This window comes from Xenopus tropicalis, chromosome 9, assembly GCF_000004195.4.
Source record: "Xenopus tropicalis strain Nigerian chromosome 9, UCB_Xtro_10.0, whole genome shotgun sequence".
In the NCBI taxonomy this organism is placed as follows: domain Eukaryota; kingdom Metazoa; phylum Chordata; class Amphibia; order Anura; family Pipidae; genus Xenopus; species Xenopus tropicalis.
In genome coordinates, this window is record NC_030685.2 from 28,616,368 (window position 1) to 28,641,642 (window position 25,275).

The 25,275-nt window shown below is 36.8% G+C and overlaps 1 protein-coding gene across 2 annotated transcripts in view; it reads right to left on the minus strand.

The window, feature by feature from the left end:
• baiap3 (BAI1-associated protein 3) overlaps window positions 1–25,275 on the minus strand; it is a 204,620-nt gene that overhangs the window by 51,432 nt on the left and 127,913 nt on the right. For both annotated transcript variants that reach the window (XM_031893220.1, XM_002938415.5), the window contains exons 3-8: window positions 19,561–19,642; window positions 18,319–18,405; window positions 16,586–16,693; window positions 15,145–15,204; window positions 8,528–8,594; window positions 1,305–1,518 (exon numbers count right to left, since the gene is read on the minus strand). In XM_031893220.1, the coding sequence (XP_031749080.1) occupies window positions 1,305–1,518; window positions 8,528–8,594; window positions 15,145–15,204; window positions 16,586–16,693; window positions 18,319–18,405; window positions 19,561–19,642 (618 nt within the window). The remainder of the gene's footprint in view (window positions 1–1,304; window positions 1,519–8,527; window positions 8,595–15,144; window positions 15,205–16,585; window positions 16,694–18,318; window positions 18,406–19,560; window positions 19,643–25,275) is intronic.

The window sequence follows — 25,275 nt, forward strand, 5'->3', positions numbered from 1 at the left end:
TTTCTCCCCGTGGGCCAGAGCCCTAAAGATTTCTGTCATCATTTTTGTGGTATACTTTTTGTTTCTAAACTACACTGTTTACATTGCAAATAATTTACTCTACCATTTAAAATGTTATTCTTAAACCAATAAATGTAATATACCAATAAATATATTTTTAGTTGTAATATTGGTGTGTAGGCAGCCATCTCAGTGCATTGAGTCTGAGCTTTCAGAAGGAGCCAGCATTGCTCAATAGAACAAGCTGTCATTTCTCCTACTCAATGTACTGTCAAAAAGACCCAAGCTGCATAATAGCAAACCAGGATTTCTCCTTCTTTGGTGTTATTCTCATGCCTACCCCTAGGCGGGGCATGCGAGCACATTTAGGAACGCAAACAACTTCTGAATTCAGTGTGAACTTTACAATGCTGAAATCTTCCCCAGTCTTCAATATACTGCTTTTTTGGAAAGGTATGGGTGTATGGGGTGTCAGAAATCATTCCTCTTATTATATTTAATGTATCTAGGGCTAAGTGTCCCACTGCTTCTCACTGTATTCAATGTATTTGTGGTGCCGCTACCCTCTGACACTGTAATTATTGTATTTTATGTGCCGATACTTCTGTCCCTCACTGTATTTAATGTATTTAGAATCTGGAGCTATTGTTCAAGTCAATGCACCATTATTTACAAATGCATAATTTATGTATACAGTATATCTATATGTCCTTTACTGTACAAGCTAATTGCGGCTAATGGAACATGGAGGTCGTTATAGGACAGTGTATTTTAGCTGCCACAAAATTGCTTGAAATTATTGGATGGCAGTATGGGCAGCTTTGTTTGCTTACCCACTCTCTAAAATGCAGGACAGTACCAGCAGTGCCATTAGCCCATAGGGGCACTAACAGTTCAGGCAGCTGATTCCTTCAGCAAAGGTATCAGGGAGTTGCTATCTGGTTACCTGCCTACTGTTCTGCTGGTTGACTGCTGGGGAAAGGGGAAGGAGTGGTATCATTCCAATTTGCAGCACAGCAGTAATGAGAGACTGAAGTTTTTCAGAGTCAAATGGCTGAGGCACATCAAATTTTAAAATAAATCATAAAAAATTTGTTTGCTTTTTTTTGAAAAACAGATTTCAGTGCAGAATTCTGCTGGAGCAGCTCTATTAACTTGTGTTTTGAAAAATAAAATTCTTTCCCATATTCCTTTCAGTATGGGTCATCGGTAAGTGTGTAAGCACTGTGTTCTGCACAAATGAATGTGTATTTGTGACTGGCACACACAGAAGTTATGAGCACTGTCACTATGAGGTTACTTACAACAGAAAGTTTTCATTCCACACAGGGTTCAAAGTGTTGCTTTTCACTTCAGTGACCTGGATATATTTCGCAGGCAGCACTTCCCTGATGCTGGACCGTTTTTCGATCTTGTCTTTCTTCTTTCTGAAGCTGAATTTCCTCTCTTTTTTCTCTTCGGTTTCCTTTGAGCTTTGCATGATCATAATTCCCAGCATGCAGTACGGGTCGCTGAAACCTATCCCAATTATTAAGAGGAACAAAGAAAAAAAATACAGGAAAAAAAAACCTTGACATGTCTGAGTTTTGCCTTTAATGAGAGAACACGTTGTACAGAGTTGTCAACCTCTAACGAGCCGAGCAGTCACATTATCACGTTACAGAACAGAGATAAAGGAAAAAACTGAAGGAGAAGACTTCTGTCTGTGAAAGCGCTGTGTAAAATACAGGATATCATATCATTTTTCGTGTAACAATTTGGGAGCCACAAATTGGTGAGTGTCTAATTCTACAGCCAATACTGCACTCATTGGTAAATTACCACCAGTTACCAATATAGTGCCTCAAAACCTATTTTTTGATCATATTACCAAAAGAGAAGAATATTGCTCATAATCTTGCTTCTAATGATATTTAGCCAAGAATACATCTAATGCACATTTTGCAGCCTTGTTGTTTACATCCTAATAACCAACGGAATAATCCAGCCTTCCACTCCACCTCTGTGCATTGCTTGGCAGCCTGCCTTTGGGTCTGGTAAGGGTTGCACATAACTTGCCGACTTGTAATTAACTTGCGCTGAACTTACAGTACATGGGATAGTCCTGTCAATTTTAGGAATGCTATATGTGATGTGACAGCAAGGATGTTAAAGCAAAGTGACATTTGTAAGACAAGACATACAGTAATGCCTCAAATGAAATGCTATTTCTGACAACCGAAAAAAAAAATCTAAAATGTGAGGCAGCTATAGATTACGCAACATATTGTGTTTGTGGCTTTTTACATGGATGTCTATTATTTTATTGTTTTCTAATATAACAGCATTCTTTTACAGCACAGCACATTTTAATAATTTACACCAATTTGGCAGCCTATTTGTCCCTGCCTGACTGACATTAGATTGGGTGTTTGCTCATCAGGCCACAAATGCTTTCCCCAGTTGATGAAGGACCCCCCTGTTGTTGAATATCTGGCTGGCTGAAAGTTTAAATCTGTCTAATCTTTCTCACTGTCTGAAGTGTGCAACAATCTGCTTGCTTGGTGACCTAGCCATACAATGTCTCCTTATATAATTAACTCAATAGAAAATAGAGGCCTAACATAGGCCTGTTAAAGCAACCCCAGGTCTTGTGGCCTTCTTGTACAGGTATGGGATTCGTTATTCGGAAACCCATTATGCAGAAAGCTGTGAGTTATGGGACAGTGAGCTTCCATTGGGTCCATATAAGTAAATAATTCTAATTTTTTTAAATGGTTTCCTATTTTTCTGTAGGATTAAAACAGTACCTTGTACTTAATCCTAACCTAAATATAATTAATCATTTTTGGAAGAAAAACAATCCTATTGGGTTTGTTTAATGTTTTAGCAATCTTTTAGTAGACTTAAGGTATGGTGATCTAAATAACAGAAAGACCCCTTATGCAGAAAACCCAGGTCCCAAGCATTATAGATAACAGGTCCCATACTGCATATGGGCAGTAACTCATAACAGCCAATCAGTGATTACCTTTTTCAGCCAATTACAGGAAGAAAAATGGATGTAACAAATTGTTGGGCAGTGTTTAATGGCTAGCAGGGTGCTTATGTGCATTTCCTCCCAATCTAGACTGTGAAACAATCTTGTTTATGAACAGAACCAAGCTGCTAGTATGATTATTACAGAAGAGAAACATGGGCTGCAAAGGACAAAAGCAACCTGGGTCACAGAGGATGCCCAAACACATACCCTCTTTCCTTGCGCTTTAGGAATGACCGTTTAAGGTTGTATTTTAGTAGAAGGCAACTATTGAATATTTTACAGTTTTTGCCCCAAGTTTTAAGTGCTAAATATTGGATAAACATTGTCTTTATTTATCATGTCTTTATATATCTGATTAGGACTGGGAGCAAAACATGTATTGGCTAAAAACAACCAATATTCATGCTATTGTGACAGTTAGTAGCATGTTTGCAGTTTAAGTGTTCATAGCAACCTGATGGAAAACAGCTTCCACAACTGCATAATACTGTATGTATCCAGATAATATATAATACTTTGTAATCTAACTGCTAGCCAAGTGATTACAATGTTAGAATAAGTTTCCAAGAAGAAGCTTTCACTGATTGCTGTACTGGGAATAGATGCACTGCTTTCTCATATCTGTATTAACAACTCCTGACAGGAGCCCGCAGCTCTACACACTGACAGAGGGCAGGACCATTGACTCAGTATGAGGGTCATACAAAAAAGCCACAGGAAGACAGCTGCGGGTCTTTCTGGAAGAGAATAAAAGGGTAGGCAACGGGTGTTTGCAGAATGACGTCAAAGAAAAATTAAGTCATGCTCTGGTTCAGTTTCTTTTCTTTCCAATAAGCTCTGTGTAGAACTCAAAAGATAATTGTATGTATGAGGAGCAAGGAGGTCAAGTGTGGCTAATCTGGAGGTCAGAAGAGGAGTTCCTCCCAAGTGAAACAGTCAAGGTCAGTGACAAGTAACCAGCTGCAGCTGCTGAACTACAGGCAGAAAACCTAACCATTTGTGTCCATGGAGGTGCAATACAGAGAACATGACTATTCCCTGTCTCTCTCTCTCTATATATATATATTTATTTTAAGTTGCCACTGTAAATGGCCCATGCTGTGCACTTCAAACCAATTTCACATATCTAGTCTACTGAAGATAATTTTTTAATTTAAAAACTGAAAATACAACTTTTTATGAAGTTTTCATTAAGTTTTTAGTTAGACATTGTAGTGGTAGCCTGGCAGATCTGTACATTTGAATCTGTACAAACAAAGGCATCAAGGCAAATGACTTTCTGTTTCTGTATAAACTACAAAATAAAGGAAATACAAACATACAGAGACAGCGCAAAACATATACTATTCCTATAAACTGTAAAGTGAACACTGCTGCATTAACATTGAATTATATGTACCAAAAGCTGGAATACTTTAAATGACAGCAGGTGCAAAACTAGGCCCAAATGCAAGCTTAGGTTTAGAGCCCCGCCTTGTTGCTCATTGGCATCCACTTTTCTACTTGCCCCAGTTTTTAAAAGGGGACCTGTCACCCTACAAAATAATTCCAAATGATTCTTTCATTGTGTCAGTCAAGCAAAATAAACTTCACTTACGCAGTGTAAATAATATAAATCTTGTTTCTTTCAGTCTTGGAATTACACAATCACAGCCATAAGGCAGGTGCCATTTTGTGAGCAATGTTATTAAGGCAAGTCTTTTATTACCCCAAAATCTTGTGTATGTGCCAGAATGGGGGACCTGATGCCTATGCACTGGCTACACAATTAGATGGTGAGGAGGAAGGGGGAAAGTGAAACTGAAAGTAGTTGTCTGTCAGCCTGTATGCATAAGGCATAGAGGCAAGGAAAGCAATAGATGTTTGGCAGCTGGGATTTTTTATTGCCTTTATAATGGGTATGAATGTATTAATAAAAAAATCAATCTGGGTTTCGTGTTTAATTTGAAAAGCACTTTTGTTACAGTTTTAATGTCTGGGTAACAGGTCCCCCTTAATCCCATCACTCAATCCAAAGCAAGATGCAGGCAGAGGCCCATGGACCCAAGTGGAAAAATTGGTATTGAGCCCCATCTTGATGTTACTGGCATCAACATTTTTAATTGCCCCAGTTTTTTAATTCCACTACTCAATTTAAAGCAGGACACAAGTAGAGGTCCATTGCCACTAGTGCAAAATGTAGTCTTGAGTCTGATCTTGTTGCTCTCATCCAACTTCCTGCTTTCCCCAGTTTTTTAACTGCACCACTCAGTCCAATAATCTGCTATCTACCTTTGCAAATGGAAATGTGATTTTCCAGCACATAATGCTCATGGGGCCCAGGTAGGTTTGCAACCCATGCACTTCCCTTATCCTATACCCCCTGAGCGCTAGTTAAATAAACATACAATTTTGTGCACATTGAAGGACACCAAAAAAAAAATAATTGTAAAAAAAAATAGATTTTTAGTTTTAAATTTAGTTTGTAATTTAGGAGGATTATCAAAATAGAAAGAAAGCAATAACATGAAATGAAATAAAAAATATAAAGGCATTCATAAGAATTCTGAAAGACTAAGAACAAGAAAATTATATTATATATATATTATTTCCAAAATAAAAAGTTTAGATTAACTACATTTGAGCGAGTGCCAGTGCAGTAACTGACAACATCCACTTAGACATATGTTTTCATTATTCTTTGATTTTCCACAAGCCCTTCCATTCTCTGCCCCTAGATACAAAGCCTGCTAGTGAATATATATTGTATAATGCTGAAGAACCTAGAGCTTTATAGCAAGGGATTTGATCACTTAAATATCAAAGCTACACTACATTTTTATAGGGTACATTTTGTTTTCACAAAAGAGATAGCACCATGGTAGAAGAATTACCTTGCAAGGAACATTTCCCAGCAAGCACTATTTTTTTGCTTTAACGTGGCTGCTGTGGTAGATATTGTCGCATATCAGCTGTTGAGATAAAACACAGGGAGAAAGACACACATGGAAAAATAGACTGACAGGACAAGCAGAGTGAGACACTGAGAAGAACTAACACAGAGAGAGTTAATGGAAGCCCAGGAAGCATGATGACGTTTGGAAGTACAGACAAGAAAAACTAAAAGAACACATATTAAAAGAGAACAAAAGCCTTACGTGAAAGTTAGCATCACTGAAAGCCCTACCTCCCCCTGCCAAACCACACCAGTTGGCCCCCAACAATACTGCCCCATTCTCCTTAAAGCAGAGTAGAACAACGAGGGTTGCAGGGTACCAACTTTTGCTACCTAATCTTCTCCTGTAGGCAGTTTCTAACACTGAGAATGCACAGTTCTAACAATCCGGATCTGGATTCAACTGGACAGGCTTGTATTTTTAGTTTGTTTTGTTCAGTTATAAGTACAGGTATGGGACCCATTATCTGGAAACCAATTATCCAGAAAGTTCTGAATCACGGAAAGGCCATCTCCCATAGACTCCATTTTAAGGAAATAACTCACGTTTAAAAAAAAAAAATTCCCTTTTCTCTGTATAATAAAACAATACTTTGTGCTTGATCCCAACATAGATAATATTAATCCTTATTGAAAGCAAACCAATCCTATTGGATTTATTTAATGTTTAAATGATTTTTAGCAGACTTAAGGTATGGAGATCCAAATTACGGAACAATCCCTTATACAGAAAACCCCATGTCCGGACATTCTGCATAACAGGTCCCATACCTGTAAAATGCTTAAATGATTCTGTAAATTGTACAATATGCCAATAGTCACCAGGTCTGTGATTCATTTCCTCAAGCACAAAAAACTAGATACAGAAACAAAAGGACAGAGATCTGATATGGAGACAGACATTAAGCACATATCCCTCCCTAGTTATATCTGTTGGAGGGTCACGAGGATCATTCCAAGAATAGCTTCAGATGCCCAGATTCCAGATTATGAGAGTTGATTGAAGGGCATAGGCAAAGCAACATAAAGCTACATATATATATATATATATTTTTTTTTTTTTTTTTTTTTTGGAGCCAACTTATTAAAATTTAAAATCTAAAATCACTGTGGGAAATATGTGATCTCAAAATGTTTCAAATTTTGAAGTTTTAGAAATTTTCAAGATTTATTATTTGAAAAAAAAATCTTGAAAATTTGAATGAGAAAAACTGACAGATGAAACCTGGGGATGGAAGTTCATTGTCAGTAAACACGCTGTTTTATTTTTTGAGTATGTCAAACAGTTGAATTTGCACAAAATGAACAGCTCAATGCAAATTTCATTGCACTTAAGTTTTTCTCTGCAAATTAACACAATTGAGGTTTCCCAGCTTGAGTTTTTTTCATAAGTCTTGCGATTAAGAAATAAAAACTTGAGTTCAATAGTGATTTTTTTTCTGTGATCAAATTTAAAACACTTGAGTTTGAAAATAAAATCTGCCACTGAGTGATAAGATTACCCAAAAGGCAGAGTATGACAGCACAGCATGATAAATACAGCAGTAGGAAATGGTAACCAGGCTCCTCAGTATCAGTCAGATCTTGGGCGCAGACCTGACAGATTCCATCCCTAAAGCAAATAACGTGGTAGTAAGCAACCTCTCTGTTCATTAAGAACTACATGCTACTGACATTTTCTATAAAGGTAGAGTGAGGCTAGAATTATTGGACCTGCTATTTTGACCTTCTCCATTACTGGAGTCATACATATGCATGAAGAATACTGCACAGACCAAAACTTCATATGCTGCTGGTTTGCTTGATTGCTCAAGACGACAACGCCAGGAAATGGCAGCTGCCCAGGGACCAAAGAACTGCAATATAATACCCCTGTCAAAATGTAAGGGTGCTCCAAAAGCAGAAAAATGGTTAAATATTTCCCCACACCTTAGGTTTCATTCCCCCTACTCCTTTCTATTGAAAGTTCAATTAAGAAGGGCCATCTTTACCAACTGTAGCTATCATTTTCCGTGTGTAATATGTATGTTTGATACACACACACACCTATTCATAATGGATTCTTTCGTGCCTGAGCTGTTGTATAGGTATTCTGTGTGAGTGCTAATATTTGCATTTGTAATCATGCCTTTTTTAAAAACTCTGGTGCTATAATATATTTTCTGCATCAATAACAGCACCAAATGGTAAATCTATGCATCACAGAGTTATTTATACTGACCAGCTTCTCAGTTGTTAGACATAATCTATCTATAATGTAACAAGTTAGGGTCAGAGTCGCACATAAATGTGCATCCATATGAGCTTTTTAATTGGATACCACAGGTGGCTTATTAACAATGGCAATCCATTCCAGACTTTATTTATCAATTAATTATGGCTTTACGTGCCTGTAGAGGCTTTGTTATCTTGAGCTGAAGCAAAAAAACATGGAAAAATCCATTCTTCTGCAATAACAAGCATCATTATAAGGATATATTTTCATCTAAGAAAGTACTTGCAGTGTAGTTCCCAGTGGCAAACACTTATAGCCTTGTCACAGCACAGGAACAGAGTAGTTATATGCTCACCATTGGGATCTTTGGCTAGGAGATTTCTACCTTGAACCACTGTCACTTTTAAAGCAAAGACAGGAGCCTACAGGAAAAAAAAGACACAAGTTAAGAAGATGAAGATTTCACTGCTGAACATTTCTCCTGCCAAAAATATATATTTTATATATGATGTATTTTCAATAGTCCAGGTGGATTCACAGTCAAGTTTAAAGGCCCATCATTACATTCTACTGAATGTTGAAGGATAATAAACACATCAGTCAGCTAAGCCCCTAGCTCTCAGACCTTCAGCTGAATAACCCTGGCATATATCAACACATTAACAAAACTCTTAAAGTAACTAATAGTCAAAGAATATATAATATGTGTAACAACTGTAATATATTTTCAATACAAGCATCACTGATGTGCAACCTGTGACTTGTCGGCCAATATCGTCACACAACCACACGTAAAGATAATGAACATTGCGGACAATTATTGTTTATCATACAGCAAGGCTAAGAGGTCTGCTACTGGTCAGACCTCACTATATATCTTAATATTACTAGATGAGTAAAAAAAACTACTATTATTGTCAGTAGGGTCATTTTAATATATGGGCAATAGGGGTATTTGCTCAGGGCCCATCATGATAAGGTTCCCACTAACACACCTTTCATCTGAGATAACTTTTGGAAGAAGCATCCTGAGAGATGGCAGACCCCTCATTTTAATAAACTGGAAGAACTCTACACTAGTATGGTTATTTTAATTTATTTGCCTTATTTCTTGTGGCATCACCATTTTGTCACATTGCTGCTCACAGATCTGTTGGCCCAGGGCGGCATACATGGGAATCATGTCTACTTCAGTAAGCGCAGACCATTTCTTTACTGCCTGCATTACTATATTGAACTTTATGTGTTTGAGGGTTATTTTATCATAAATTTCTTGGTGCAGTGGGGGCCCCACCAATGAAATTTTGCCCAGGACCCAATGGTACTTTAAAGCGGACCCTGAATATTAGTGTGTATACACATTTATTTAATAAACAAATAATTCCTGGCAAAAGGATGCAAAGTCTAATCAGTTGTCCATAACTTTTAGGCTAATGTTGTGTGTAGGGTTAGGCAGATGGGTATGATGGCTTGAATATATGGATACCTATTGAAAATCCAGCTGTCCAAAATGGTAAGATATTTCTGACTTCTCCTAGATAAGCCAAGGAGATAAAAGGTTGACTAAAGTGACTAGTCACCATAAAATCATGCAGATCCAAACCATATAAAAACATGTCACACAAAGAGAACTGCCCCATGACACCTGGGAAATGAAGTGTTTGAAAGTAAATAAACTGCTGCCCTGAACTGGCAAAACTGGTGTTTGCTTCATAAACACGGCCATAGTTTATATAAATAAAATGCAGTGTTGCCATGGGGGTTGCCATCCAAGTTAAAATAGGGCACAGGTTGCATAGCTGATAACAGATGAGCTCTGGGCAATGTGAATCTATTTCCTACCTATATTCTCATGTAACCTGTGCCATTTAGCCCTATTTCAACTTGGGTAGCTATCCCCATGACTACATAGCAGTTTATAATATAAACTTGATGTGAATTGGACGCAATTGTGCAGTCCAGTTTGTGTAATTTCTGCTGTTCGCCATGTGAGTGACTTGTGAGCCCTATTATTTGGCGCAACTGCATTACAGAGAGAGAAGCAGCCCTCTATGGGAACCCTGGTGCTACTGCTGGTTCAGAGGTTGTCGTAGCTCCAGAGTTAATTTGAGAATAGGCTGGCACAGAAATGGACCACAAAAAAAACAAAAAATGAGGTGTAATTAAAACATGTTTAAGATGCACTTTCTTTAAAGGAGAAGGAAAGGCTAAGTCACTTGGGGGTGCTAAAATGTTAGGCACCCCCAAGTGACTTTAATTGCTTACCTTGTACCCCGGACTGGTGCCCCTGTTAGGAAAAAACAGCACCAGCCCGGGTACATGGAGCGATGCACTTCCTCCTTTCGCCTGCGTTTTGCTAAGACTAACACAATAGGTGCATGCGCAGTAGAGTGAAAAGCTGACTTCTCTGTTAAAGTTCGGCTTTTCACTCTACTGCGCATGCGCGCGCGAGCGATGCAGGAAGAAGGAAGCACTGCAGGTACCCTGGGCTGGTGCTGTTCTCTCCGTACAGGGGCACCAGCCCGGGGTAGAAGGTAAGTGATTGAAGTCACTTGGGGGTGCCTAACATTTTGGCACCCCCAAGTGACTTTGCCTTTCCTTCTCCTTTAAATAAAATGAAACATGTTTTAACTGCACTACATTGGTAAACCTAGCCAGAACAATTCTTTATTTATTTTTGGATTATTTGTAGCCCCTGTGTTAAAGCTTGCTGCTTTGTCAGAATGTACACTGTGTCTAATTCTAATTATAATATGCGCTGATGCATATGTATAAATTTGTAAAGCAAAATAGGAAAAAATCATGCTTATTTGTGGCAATTTTTAGACCTCCCTCCCTACCCTTATCTCAGCTATGTATAGCAGGGGAAAATGTTATCACTCAGCGTCAAACAGCTGCCTCCAATATGACTTTGATGAATCAGCTACAGCTCTACTTGTTAGTACATAATTTAGGTTATCCAGATGGGACAAAATATTCTGCATATGAATGCTAATGCTTAAATGTTCATAATTGTGTGAGTTCAATGAATCACATATAGAATTGAACTGGAAGAACAAGCATGGAAATTAAATTACAATTTGGAAAAACAGTTTTAGTTAACTTTAGCAGCTCTATAATCTTAAAATGGTTTATAACATCGTCCTGTTTAGAGAGGTGACCAAACTAGTGGATCTTCCCCCCCACCCCCAATATGCCCACCGTCACAACAATGGGGATACAGGGATGAGGATGGCAAACCTGCCCAATCAAAATAAAGCCCTATTTCCGGAGCACAAATTGGTTGGGGAGGCCTAATGAAAGGCCCCATACAAGGGTAGATACAATGCCAAATTAGTCTGAAGGGCCAGAATTGGCAGCTTAAATCTGCCGTGCATAGCCACCTTTAGAAACAATAAAAGGAGTATTCAGGGAGGCACAGGAAGAAAACACTATGCAGTTAATGCACTGTTAGACAGTATAAAATAAAAGTGCTGGAAAAAGGAATTTTGTCATGTTTTGGGTGTTAAATTCAAATAAACCAGTCATTAATGTTCGACATCATTAAATATATATAAGTACAGGTATGGGATCCCATATCCAGAAACCCGTTATCCAGAAAGCTCCAAATTACGGAAAGCCAATCTCCCATAGACTCCATTTTAATCAAATAATTCAGAATTTGAAAACTGATTTCCTTTTTCTCTGTAATAATAAAACAGTACCTTGTATTTGATCCCAACTAAGATATAAATAATCCTTATTGGAGGCAAAACAATCCTATTGGGATTAATTAATGTTTTATTGAGTTTTTAGTAGACTTAAGGTATGGAGATCCAAATCACAGAAAGACCCCTTATCCGTTATACCCTTGGTCCCGAGCATTCTGGATAACAGGTCCCATACCTGTAGTATGTAATAAGTGCAGAAAAAAAGGTGAAAAAAGAATTCAAATCAGGTGACAAAAGAATTTAAAAAATTTTAACTCCCGTTAAAGTGATTTTAAGGATTCGGATTTGGTACAGCCAGGCACTTGGATTTGGCGTAATCCAAATTCTACTGAAAAAGACAGAATCCCAAAGTGAATCCTTGATTCGGTTCATCTCTATTAAATATATTTACTTAAAACTGTATTACACACACACGCACATAATTTGCACTGGCATGATGTCTTGGGGACATAAAGGATCAATTCATGTTTTACCCATAATTCCTGAAGTGATGGGCAAAATCTCGAATTTTTTGTTTTAAAACCATGCTATATGTGTAGCATAAGGCACGTAAATATCTTCTGTTTACTCTGTTGGACTCCTGTAAACCTGAACCACATCTGTCAGTGTTTAATTAAAAAGTAATAATTGAGCATGTTCTATTGTGCCACTATGCAGCACTGATATTTAAAAAATGCCCTTGCCAGTGTAAGCTGATCCTTGCATGGGCAATAACTACTGCTATTCCCTGGAACCGTCACAGGCTTCTGATAAGAGCGAAAAGAAAGAAAAAGATCATTCCATTATTACTCCATACAACACAGATTCATTTTTTCTTTACCGTATTGTAATTGTACAACACTACAGATAATAGTCTTGTGATTACAGTACAATTTCATCCTTATTCTCCTTATCATCACCGACATTCATGGCCCCCAAACAATGATCCGCAGTGACAATGAGAGCTGCCTTTACTGAGGATTAGCTACACTGTGCTTTCACTTCTAGGTATAAGGCGTAACCATCACTGCTCAAGCATTTGCTGGCAGACACCTTATTTAGCTGAAGTCTTTATTACATTTATGTATAACCCATAGTGGTACAAGTGATATGAGTTTTTTTGCTATTAAAGGAATACTGTCATGGGAAAACAGGTTTTTTTTCAAAATGTATCAGTTAATAGAGCTTCTCCAGCAGAATCCGGCATTGTAATCTGTTTTTCAGAAACACAGATTTAATTCTGAATTTTCACATGGGACTAGCCATATTCTTCATTTCCCAAGGTGCCACAACCATTTGACCTGTGCTCTGATAAATGTCAGTCACACTTTGCTGCTGAGCTGCAAGTTGGAGTGATATCACCCCCCCCCCCCCCCCAGCAGCCGATCAGCAGAACAATGGGAAGGTAGAAAGATAGCAGCTCCCAGTTGATTTCAGAATAGCATTCAATAGTAAGAAATACAAGTCTGGCTTGGGACTCCTCCAGTTACATGGGAGCAGGAGAAACAATAGGTTACCCGAAAGCAGTTCTAATATGTAGTGCTGGCTCCTTCTGAAAGCTCAGACACAATGCACTGAGATGGCGCCTACACGCCAATATTACAGCTAAAAAACTACATTTGTTGGTTCAAGAATAACATTTTAAATGGTAGAGTGAATTATTTGTTATGTAAACAGTGTAATATAAAAAATAAAAAGTACACCATAAAATCATAACAGTATCCCTTTAAGAATTAAGGAGTCAGTTTTATTTTATTATTTTCCATCCATGCAGATTTTTTTTTCCAATTTTTTTTTTGTTTGTTCAGTATGTCTTTAGTCTTTAGTATGGGGTAATTGCTACTTCATAGTTTGCTGCATACTCTACAATTAAAATCTGAGACCTCATTAAGGGCCCTCAAACATTGGGCACTTCATCGCCTGTTATCATGCATAAAAACGGCAACAAATCCAAAAGTAAATATACATTATTTAAAAGCTGTCGAGATGGTGTAGACGTTAACAGTAGTTGTCCTTGATTCCAAATGAAAGATCTTTCTTTCCTTCATGTTATTATAAGTTTTCAGATTTTTTGGGCGCTCTATTTGTTGAAAAATTAATGTTTTTGTGTTTTTTCCACATATTTTTTTCATATAAGGGCTGTTTTAATAAATCACTTGGCATTTGCGTTTTAAGAGAAAATTAGTTTTTTCAAAAAACTACGAAAATGAGAATGTTGATATATAGGCCTCTTATGCAAGTCTTTGATCTTAGACTTTGTTGATCCTTGCTGTGTGGAAATGGCCTCACATGGATTAATTGTTTAGATATTCTCCAATTTCATGCACGTGGGGGGCAAGGAGGCAGTGACCCTCCCAGATTTGGAGTGGAAAGGGACATAACAAAAATGTTGTGCACTGGGAAAACCTACCCCTGGGCAATGCCTGTCAAGTTTAACTGCACAGATGTGGATAAACTATAAAATTTGTCTGACTCTCAACTGGTTATGAATTGGCCAGGTTGGCCCATACAGAAGTCACTGGGAGTCCTAGGTTAGTTGTCATCAGCCAAACAAACAGGGAGAATAATGGGTTCAGTCATTACTTAGGTCTTAAATCCAGTGGCATTTGTGAGTCTATATCACCTGAGGTGACTGGAGTGACTCCTTCCTGTCACCCTAAGAAATAGTTCCAAATTCTTTTCTATAAAGTTAGTTGATAAGTCGGTAAGAAAATAAAATTTACAGCAAGTTACTGTATATCTGGCTTCTTAAGGCAAGTGCCACGTGGGGCAGATACTTGGCCTGCGGATATACAGAGGTTGAGAATTCGCCCGTATGCTTGAAGAATCTGATCATTATGGCTGCACCCAGAGCCACATAGCGGAATTCAACCACGAAACGGTTTCACACCGAATTCAGCTTAGTGTGGCTGCACCCTGACCGAAGCAATGACTCCGGGTGCGGCCACAACTATCAGATTTTTTAAATGTAGGGATGGATCTGCCTAAAAGCAGATAGCCTAAAACAATCACAGTTAGTTATTTATTAGCCTATGTAAATGCCTTCACATGCCTCATGCTACACACATACCCAGACTCAGCCCTTTCTTCACCAAGCCTGCAATTTGTTGTCTTCAAAATCCCATTAGATAACAAACACAACAGTACAGACCAAAAGTATGCTTCCTGAAATGTTCCCCTATTCATCTAGGCATGTACAGGATGTACAGTCCAAGTCTGTTGTCCCCCTTAAAGCAAAGTAGGTCATGTCATAGTTACTGTATGTGTTTTTGTTATAAATTACCTTGGATTCCTTGACATGTTGTAGTATTGGATCATGATCACTTTTACTCACTCCAAAAACCTATTTTTAAAAAAAGGTAATTTGGGTAATATTATAAATATTAATTATTAACATGAAAAAATCAAACACATGAAAATAATTCTTAGATTTGAGACAGCTGACTGGCACCTAGAAGATGACTGTCTTGCCCACTAGTGAAACTATCAGTATTCACAAGAGCATGTTATTGAGTAAAACACACATATTGGTGTCTGAGAGTTTGCTGACTTTTTTTACAGGGTAACCCTTTTGAAATACAAGATAACAAAAGTGGTATAAAGGTGATACCTTTATTGGCTAACTAAGATAATCATAGCAGAACATTTTAGTTCCTTTTTCAAGCTGATTACCCTAAAAAGGAACTAAAATGTTCTGAAAGCTTGCTATGATTATCTTAATTAGCCAATAAAGGTATTACCTTTTGTTATTTTGTATTTAAAAAGGGTTACCCTGTAAATATTTTGACTGGGTAACACGGTACATCACCTTTTTCTGTTAGCAACACATTTCAGTTATGCAGAGTAAAATGACTAGAAAAACACCAGCTACAACACCAGCTAAAAGTCTATGGCGTGACAAGTGGAATGCAAAAGACACTGGCTTGTTGGACAGGCTATAGAATCATTGGAATGGTTACATGGGTTATAATAATTTCTTAGCATTTGCCTCACTTTTTAACCAGCAAATCAGGTCTCTCAGTCAACTCTCAGTATTCTACTATGTTTTGTAAACCTCCTATCAGGTTTGCTTTCTCTTTCCCTTTGTTCAAATTTTGCTGTTCCACTGACTCTTCTATTCTTTCCACCTTTCTTTCATGCAACCTGATTTTCTTACAACTCAGTCTTCTCTTTTTTCTGATTTCCTTCTCTCTTGGTTCACCCACTATATTTCCAATACATTTTCTGCTAACTGTGCTCTCCTTGCCTACTTCCCTACTCTCTTTCTTTCATAAATGTATTTCTTTTTCACATCCAAACTCTTCTTTCCTCATTAACTTTCACTTCTACATTTGAAAATCTTTTTTTTACCTCCCTTCTATTTTACATCCTTCTTTTTTCAGCTCTCCTCTTTCCCATCTACTGTACAATTCCACAGTTTCCAACAAAGTCAGGTGATCCTACATAGTTAATTTTTTCTGAAAGCCTCAACTGAGTTTAGAATGTGGCATTTTATGACTAAACACAATAAAATACAACATGTAAACAAAATATGTTCTTTTATTCATGGTCGCTTTTCTTTTTAAAAGACCAATATTATATTCAACCATTCCTTATTAAAACAAACATTTACAGAAGACACAGAGCATAAACGTCAGTTTTGCTTTATACAAGAGACCCTGAGAAACATTCAAAGCAAAACTAGTCATTTGTTATAGAACAAAGGCTGTGCAGAGAAGGCATACCTTTTGCAGATAATGAAAGAGTTCTTCTTCACTACCAATGTGCTCAGAGGACACAATACCAGCCGTGTACACAAGAGTATACAGTATTTCTTCATACAACATCTCTATCTTTAAAAGAGAGAAATGTTAATTATTTGCATTCATATTTTAATGAGTAAGAGTAGGTTTGCTTTATTAATATGGCTAGTAAAACACACTAACACTAAACAATGGTTATAATAATCATATTCATTATCATTTAATAATTATAATAATATTGGTTCTAATAATACAGGTTTAGAGGGCCACTGAAGTTGGCCTTACACAGAGTAATCTAGAGAGAAGTTTAATTATTTTATATTAAATATCCAAACCATTTGTTGGGAGGGAGCCCAATAAATGTCAGACTCACTGGCCTGTTCTTTAAGTTAGTTTATACTCCCTCTATATGCAAACATCTCAATTGGTGTTTCACAATATTTATGTATTCTCTGTAAAGGTGACGTCTTGTCTGATAGAGGTTAGAAACAATCAACAAAACAAAGGGCTTTGTATTTTAATAAGTTCCCTAAAGTGACAACATTCTAGAACACAAGGGAGCAGAGGAACAATCATAATCATATAAATAAACTCTATCCAAATTGGATGTTTCATAAATCTCTTTAAGAATCAGATTTTACTACAGGTACCCCGGGACCTGGGGTTTTCCGGATAATGGATCTTTCATGGATCTTCATACCTTAAGTCTACTAAAAAATCATTTAAACATTAAACAACCCAACAAATAGGATTGTTTTCCCCCAATTAAGAGTAATTATATCCTAGCTGGGATCAAGGACAGTTTTATTATTAGAGAAAGAAAGGAAATCATCTTAAAAAGATTGAATTATCTAATTAAAATGAAGTCTATGGGAGATGGCCTTCCTGTAATTTGGAGCTTTCTGGATAGCGGTTTTCCAGATAACTGATTCCATACTTGTTTTTTTTTTTTATTATTCTTTACATATATGTAAACATTTTTCAAATATCAATTTTTTTATTGAATCGCTTTGTTACACTGGTACAGGTAGAGGTAAGGTATCTAATATCTGGAATACTTGCCCAGGGTAAACAGTAAGTGACTGTATTCATGGGGAGGATGTCTAACAAAGTCTACCCCAGTGCATTCCAAATTCCTTGTCTTTTAATACTGATTTATTGTAGCCCAGTTAATATTAATGGGCTTATTTATCAAATTTTAAGTTTGTGAATTCAAGTTTGTTTTTCTAAAACAAACAAACTCACTTATCGAATGCTCACTTATTTATTAATAAGGAAAACCTGTTACAAAAATAAACTCGAATACTGTACCTCACATTTTTTCGAGTTTTACAAATTTGAAAAACTTGAAAATAAGGCTTGACTTTGCCTAGGACAACTCCCACTGACTTGAATTGTAAAAAAAAAAAAAATGAAACTTGAATGTTGCTAAATCTATAAGATATTGTCTTATAATTACAGAAAAAAAGCAAACCAGCCAAAAAGAATTTTTTATTTAAATAGAACTCTATTGGAATTGGCATTTCTGCGTTTCAGAAACTTCTGTTCTGGATAATGGGTTTTCTTATAACAGATCTTGTATCTGTAGTACAATTCTAGCTAGCAGTGCCAGCATGAGTGCGCTGTTTGAAGTAGCAAACAATGGTAGGCTAACAAAGAGATGACAGTCACAGTGCAGGATTATTTTTATTGAACAAAACAAAACCCAGTGTTACCTCTCTCTTGCTAAGCAACAACTTCTCCAGCACTTTGTGTTCCCCAACATTTTCCGGAGGAGGGGGAATACTGTTATTTAAAACACCCTGCAGAAAAACCACATAAATTGAAATATCTAAGCAAAATTCATTGTCATTAAGAACTATTAAGCAGAATGTAAAATACCAAAAAAGTAAAAATGTAACAAAATGTGAATATTAAGGGACTGATTTTATAACTATCAGTATTAGACGATCCATGGCGATCATTAGGATTTACTAGCACAACTAGAAATCCATTACTAATTAGATACATTTGTGGATTCGACCAAATGGTACCAAGCTTCCTGGGAAATGCATTTACACTTACAGGAAAGTGATTCTGATCACTCTTGATATTGTATCCATCTTGAAATAATCCAATTAAAAAGAAACGTACTATGTTACATTACCTTTAACCTACTATGGTATTCAACACCTTTGGCCGGTTATTGCAGGTCCACAGTACTGAATCCCTGGGAGGCTCTAGATTTTAATCAAATTGAACTATGAGTCTGGTCAAATTGATTATATCATTTGGTCTCTCCAATCAAGACTCAATCAAGGATCAAATGGCCTGGAATCCTCAAGGAAGCCCATTTGCTAACTGATAAATCAGATCATAATAACTGCATGCCAATACATGAATTAAAGCTCAATCTAATGCCTTGCAGGGGTTCTATGTTATTCCAGATGTTCTACAGTTATACATAGTTATACATAGATTTTCTTTGACCCTCTGGTGTCCTATTTAACAAAATCTCACACCCTGTTCTCCTGCTTAACATTGCTGCAAGGCTCACATAAAAAACGGTTATCTATAGATTTGTCTGTAGATTCCACTGAAAACCCTGCCAGGTTTGTGGCCAATGACTTTGAAAGGAACCATTCCTCAGACACGGAAAGAAACTAGTTCTGCTTGGGAAGGAAAGTGGTACAGAAGGTTGATTGCTTTTAATTCATCATTTGTCAATATAAGTTGCCTTTAAACAGAATGTGTCCATGCTGTCACTGTAAATGATGTTTCCTTTGTGCCTTTCTTTTTTCATCACACATCTGCTACTGTATATTATAAGCACCTTGCTGTGCTACTTCCTTTTATGCTGCCTTCTTTATAATTAAAGTTGTTCTATAATGAGGTTGTGCATGGGTACTTTGCTCCCCATTCTACCACTGCTATTTTAAGAATGCCGCAATGCTAATGTTGCACACATCATGCCATACCTCTGTCCTCCAGTATCTCTGCATGTTCTCTTGTTTCTGAAGCACACTTCTCATTCTGTCAAAGAAATCACCAGTGCCCTCCCTGTGAAAAAATACATAATATAGAATATAATTATTTTTACTCCTCACTGATGCAGGTCATAGATCCTAGACAAAAATGCTATTTGGTTAAAACAGACACATGGCTTTTCTTTTATCATTTAATGCTTAACCAACAAGTAGTTTATATCATATTAAATGGCCTATTAAAGAATATTACCAAACTGTAATGTATATGTAATGTATATATCAGTAAATATTGTCCTTTTACATCCTTTACCTTGAGTCACCATTTTGTGCTCCTTCAGAGATCACCTGACAGGAAATAATGCAGCTCTAACTGTAACAGAAAGAAGTGTGGAAGCAAAAGCCAGAGCTCTGTCCATTAACTGGCTGATGTGACCTAACATGTATGTGTGCCCTTGGTGTGTTTGTGTGCATCCCAGGGGGTTAAAATGGCAATTTTCTATTTTATGTTACCCAAAGGCACATTCTACTAAAAAAGTATATATTTTTTAAAATGATTTAGATGAAGCAAGTTTTATATATGGGTTGTTTTATGCAAAATGTTTTTTTTTTTTATAAAGATCTACATTGTGCAGGGGTATAGTTTTGCTTTAAAGGGGAACTATTGCTGCCATTAAAATAATTGACTAAACAGTAGTGGATGCATAATAATTCTTGTTTCCACAATAGGTTTATTATTGTTTTCTTATAATTTTATGAGAGTGCTATCTCAACCGAACTTTTTTCCAAACTGTTATACTGTCACAGGATTTTGTTAAGAGTGTCAGTGACACTCACATGCTCAGTGTGCTGTGGGCAGCTGTTGGGAGGCTAAGCTTAGGGGTTGTCACAAATTATCAAGCAGAAAATGAGGTTTGTCTGTCATTTAAGCTGATTATTAAATTTTGATGCTAACTGCACTGGTTTAAGAGCTGCCATGTAATGTAAATTTGAAATATTTACTAATAAGCCTTATATTTGACATCTACATTCTATATATACTGCATTCTGTGAGTGGGTCCCTAAGCTCAGTAACTGGCAGCAGCACAGAGTATATACAATGAAGCAGCAGAAAAGAAGATGGAGGCTACTGGGTGCATCTTTGGGGGCACAGATCTTCCCTGTTGGCTGGTACGGAAGCCTAAAATATAAAGTACAGCATTTCCACCCCACTTTTGTTAACCTTAAGTTTTCCTTGGCTAGTATGGATTGGAGTGTGGCCTTAATTGTAAAGTATTATAATAAATTATTTCTTTAATCCACATACTTTATAAAGGTCTAGTATTTGTGCTACTTACGTTATTTTTTTAAAAATTATACTGCCCATGAACAAATAACACATAATTAATGTATATTTTCTACATTTTCATTTATTTTTTAAACCTATGTTCCCTTTAAGTATGGAGATTCTACATCTTTAGTCCAGACGAGAACCAGGTTTTAAGAGATAATAAAAATTACTGGAATTTAACAGGATGTAGATTGATTTTCTTTAATTAACAAAATTAAATTTCATCTCCAATGGGACAATGTATTGAATCCTTCACCTTTGTTTTTGTATCAAAAAAATAGTTTGAAACCAGCAATCTACAAATATGAACGCGTTTTCTATCTTTATTCAAAACAGGTTGGTTGTTTTAACCTCTCAGCATGGAATGTTTCCCTCTGGAGCTCTCCAAATAAACCATTTGCCATAGTTAATTAAAAAACCACCGCGTAAAAAACACTTGTTGTTAGATAATCAATATCGCTTTCTGCTGGATCTCAGTGCAAACTGTGTAGCGATGGGGAAGCACTTACAAATCATATTCACAATGAGTTCTTCAACTTTCATCTTATTGAATGTTTCAAAATATCAAAGGCAAAACTGCTTACAAGATTATGTGATACAAGAGGAAATAAAATCGAAAATGGCGAGTTCAAAAAGGGGCAGATCAAAATTATTGGTACTTAAGACTTTACAGGTGACCCACAGAATATTAACTCATTACTAGTGCAAGATACTGTTACAATGAAGGTATGCAAACATTTTTCGAACGTTGTCTTATTTTTAAATAGACGAAGTCAAAAGAGTTCTTTCCTAATCTGCTGTAGTGGACCCAGAGCATATCATTTTATAAATTCCCAGAGATGTCCATAAAGCTGCCAATATGCCTCACAGAGCAGCTACATAAGCATGCATACAATAGTGCAACAGTGTGGTCTCTTTCTGGCTTTATTGATATTTGTAGTGGCCCATGGTTTTCAGCATGTAGAGAAGTAAAATAAAGAATTTGGGGCCTGATTCACTAAAGGGCGATAAAAATTATCGCACGCTTTTTCATGTTAAAAAACGCAAAATAACTTGCGCGCGATTCACCATAGTATTATCGCGAGCGAAAAATCGGCATTTTCGCATGGGTTATTTCTCGCACTAGTTTTACCGTTTTGCGTTAATTTCCGCGCTGAAAAGAATACGATCGCATGATTCACTATAACTTTTGCGCGCTAAATATCGCATTCGGCTATACGAAAATTAAAAAAAAGTACAGTAAATTATTTTTTGCCAATAAAATATGGACTTACAGTGTTATTTATTCAAGTATGTGTCTTTTTACTCAATTTTACTCAAAATTAACACCTACTACAGGCAGGCGAAAAATTATACAAAAGTACAGTAAATGAGTTTTTTGCAATAAAATATGGACTTACAGTGTTATTTATTCAAGTCTGTGTTTCCCCTAGAGTGACGCAGCTGCCAGTTTGCAGCGAAATGTTCATTTTTAATACAGTAATTTTCTGCAAGTATTGGCGTATATGGCTAACATGGCGTGCGTTCATTTGCGCGACTATTTCTATTTGGCTACAAGTGATGAAAAATGAAAAAATTTGCCACGCAAAAATTCACCGCACATCCAAAAATTGATACAAGTGTCAAAAAATAATAGTCACAGCAACAATTATTTTGCCCGCACAACATTTTTGCCGTTTCGTGGATCTTTCGAAAGATTTGCTAATTTTTCACTAAAGAAACCAGAACACATTTGCTCATCACTAGTGGCTACTATTTATAAGCATCTACTATTTATATGATACCATTTATATGCTACCATTCATATGCGGCGATTATTCGCGTAATTTAGCGCATGTACCGGCAAATACCGCATTGAAATAGTCTTTCGCAAGTTAAATAACAATTGCAATATCGCGCGTAAAAAAGCGCGAGTATGCTTATAGTGAATCGTGCGAAAAATCGCCAAAATTAAGCGGCGGTAAAAATTTTAGCGCACAGTAAGAATAGCGCACGTTTTATTGCCCTTTAGTGAATCAGGCCCTTGGTTTGTTAATATAAATAGTTAAACTTAGGAGTTGGACCAGCCAGCAGGTGTTGCCCAGCGTGCCTAGAAGTCTATATAAGGCAGTACATGATGCCTGGGGTTAGCCACCTCAGTAGTTGTCTGGTAGGAATAATAGGAAGCACAGCATTAGTAGGATCTTGTGGAGCTCACTGTGGTTGGTCAAGCAGTTGATACTCCAACAAGGATAAAGTGAGGGACCAGTGTCTCAGCACTATTCACCCAGTTAGTGACTCAGAGAGACAGAGATTAGGTTGTGTACGGCCTAGTCCCTCTGCACGCCAGGCTGTCTCCTATACTGAAAGTCTGTAAAGAGTTGCAGCATTCTTAAACCGAGAGAAGGCCAAGGGAAGTAGGTATAGGCTGTGGCCCAGTGGCCTAGGAACCCTGACCGTCAAGTTGTGTGAGAAGGATTAAGAGGAGAGTGTGCTGGGATTGTAAATAAATAATTCAATGGCAGTCAGTGAGGATCTCCAGTTTATTCAGTCTCTTTGGTGGAATTACAAAGAGGCAGATCTTGTGAAGGTGGTGGGTTATTAGATCGGCCCTATATCCCAGACGGGGGGGGGGAAGGTATACCACCTAACAAGGGTACATGGGAATAAGCATTGATGTGGGCCTCACTCACTCCAAGAGCTGGATTTAGGATTTCCTCCTGGGCAGCATGGACAGTAAAATTGATATATGATGCCAATGTTATTATTACGAAAAAAAGCAACATATATCAGAGGAAAAAAGGGCTGCCAATATAAGAACATTTTTCTATTCCAGTGGCAGTTGTACCAATCCATTCATTACTAAAACCAGTTTTGACAATGCTTCTGGTGTATGTATTTCATGTTCTTCTTAGTGTTTAGAGCTTGCAGCAAGCAGAAACCATTCAACTCTATCGCCCACACTCATTCCAATGACTGGTAATAGCCTTAAGTGGTTTATCGCAGTGTATAAAATGTGCACTAGAGCCATGTTGGAGCAGAGGATCACACATTTCAGAATGTCACAGCTATTTGAGCCCAAGAGATGTGAGGCAACAGGCAGCATAAAAACAGGGCTAAAGTTGTAAATTTAAACCTGCACCTATTCTGTTATGACTGTAATTTACTTGGTTGTTCAGAAGGATAAAAGTCAAATTTAAGCACCACTTTTCAAAATTCCTAGTTAAAGGGAAACTCCGCCCCAAAACAACTTTAGCTTTTTGAAAAGTAAATTTATTGTATATGTACAATATACATCAATTAAAAAATATGCAATCTTTTCATGATTTTTAATCTAATAATATGATTTGGAACAACAAAAGATCCTCTGCACTCACCCATTACCAATATATATATAGGACACTAAGGGGCTGATTTACTAATCCACTTTTGTTTATAAGTGCTAGACTGGGACTGACTTTGCCATTTTATACTATAAACCACTGTTTTCTCTAAATAGCTATACTAATATATATATATATATATATGCAGGACCTTAATAATTTACTACAAATACCCAGAAGCCCAAAAGTGATGATTTCCATATTTAGTGAAGACATTATCCTTTAAAACACATTTCTGTGGTTGGGTTATAAAGAAATATTGATGCCACACTTATAATGGATTATGATTATCTGCAAGCCAAAACAGTCACAACAAGGGGTAAAGGGAGGGTGGGTTTATACAGAACTCAACTTATTATCTCTAATTAAACTAAAGCAGCTAATTACCAGTAAGATAATAAGTGTGAAAACAAAATAATGCAGAACCTATTTTCAACAAAAGTTCTATACATACAGTATTCCAATTGAAACCACTGCTTGGTTGCTAGGGTATTTTGAACTCTAGCAACCAGATACTTGCTGAAACTCCAAACTGAGAGCTTCTGAACAAAATAACAAAAAAGCGAAATAACTCGAAAACCACAGAAAATTTTAAATAAAGACCAGTTGCAATTTGTCATCAAGCTTCTACATCATACTAAAAGTTAATTTTAAGGTGAACACTCCCTTTAAGAGACATATTCCCATACCTAATAATCTTGGTTTTCTAGTGTAGCAACATGCAGACCCTTGACAGCATCTGTCAAATGGAATCTCATCAAACAAACTCTTAAGCTCAAGCTGAGAATGGGATTACAATTTGCGGTATCAAATAACATCTTTATTTAATTCACTTATGTAAAAGATGCCAGAAATGAAAACTGAAGGAACAGGAAAATGTAATTTTACTTTTCATTCATCACATTAAACGTGTCATGTCACTTTAGCTGAGGCATCTAAGAATGAAAGAAAATACTGCTGCAACTGAAATCTTACATTTCTCAAACCACATTCAAACACTTGTGGATAATGCATCTC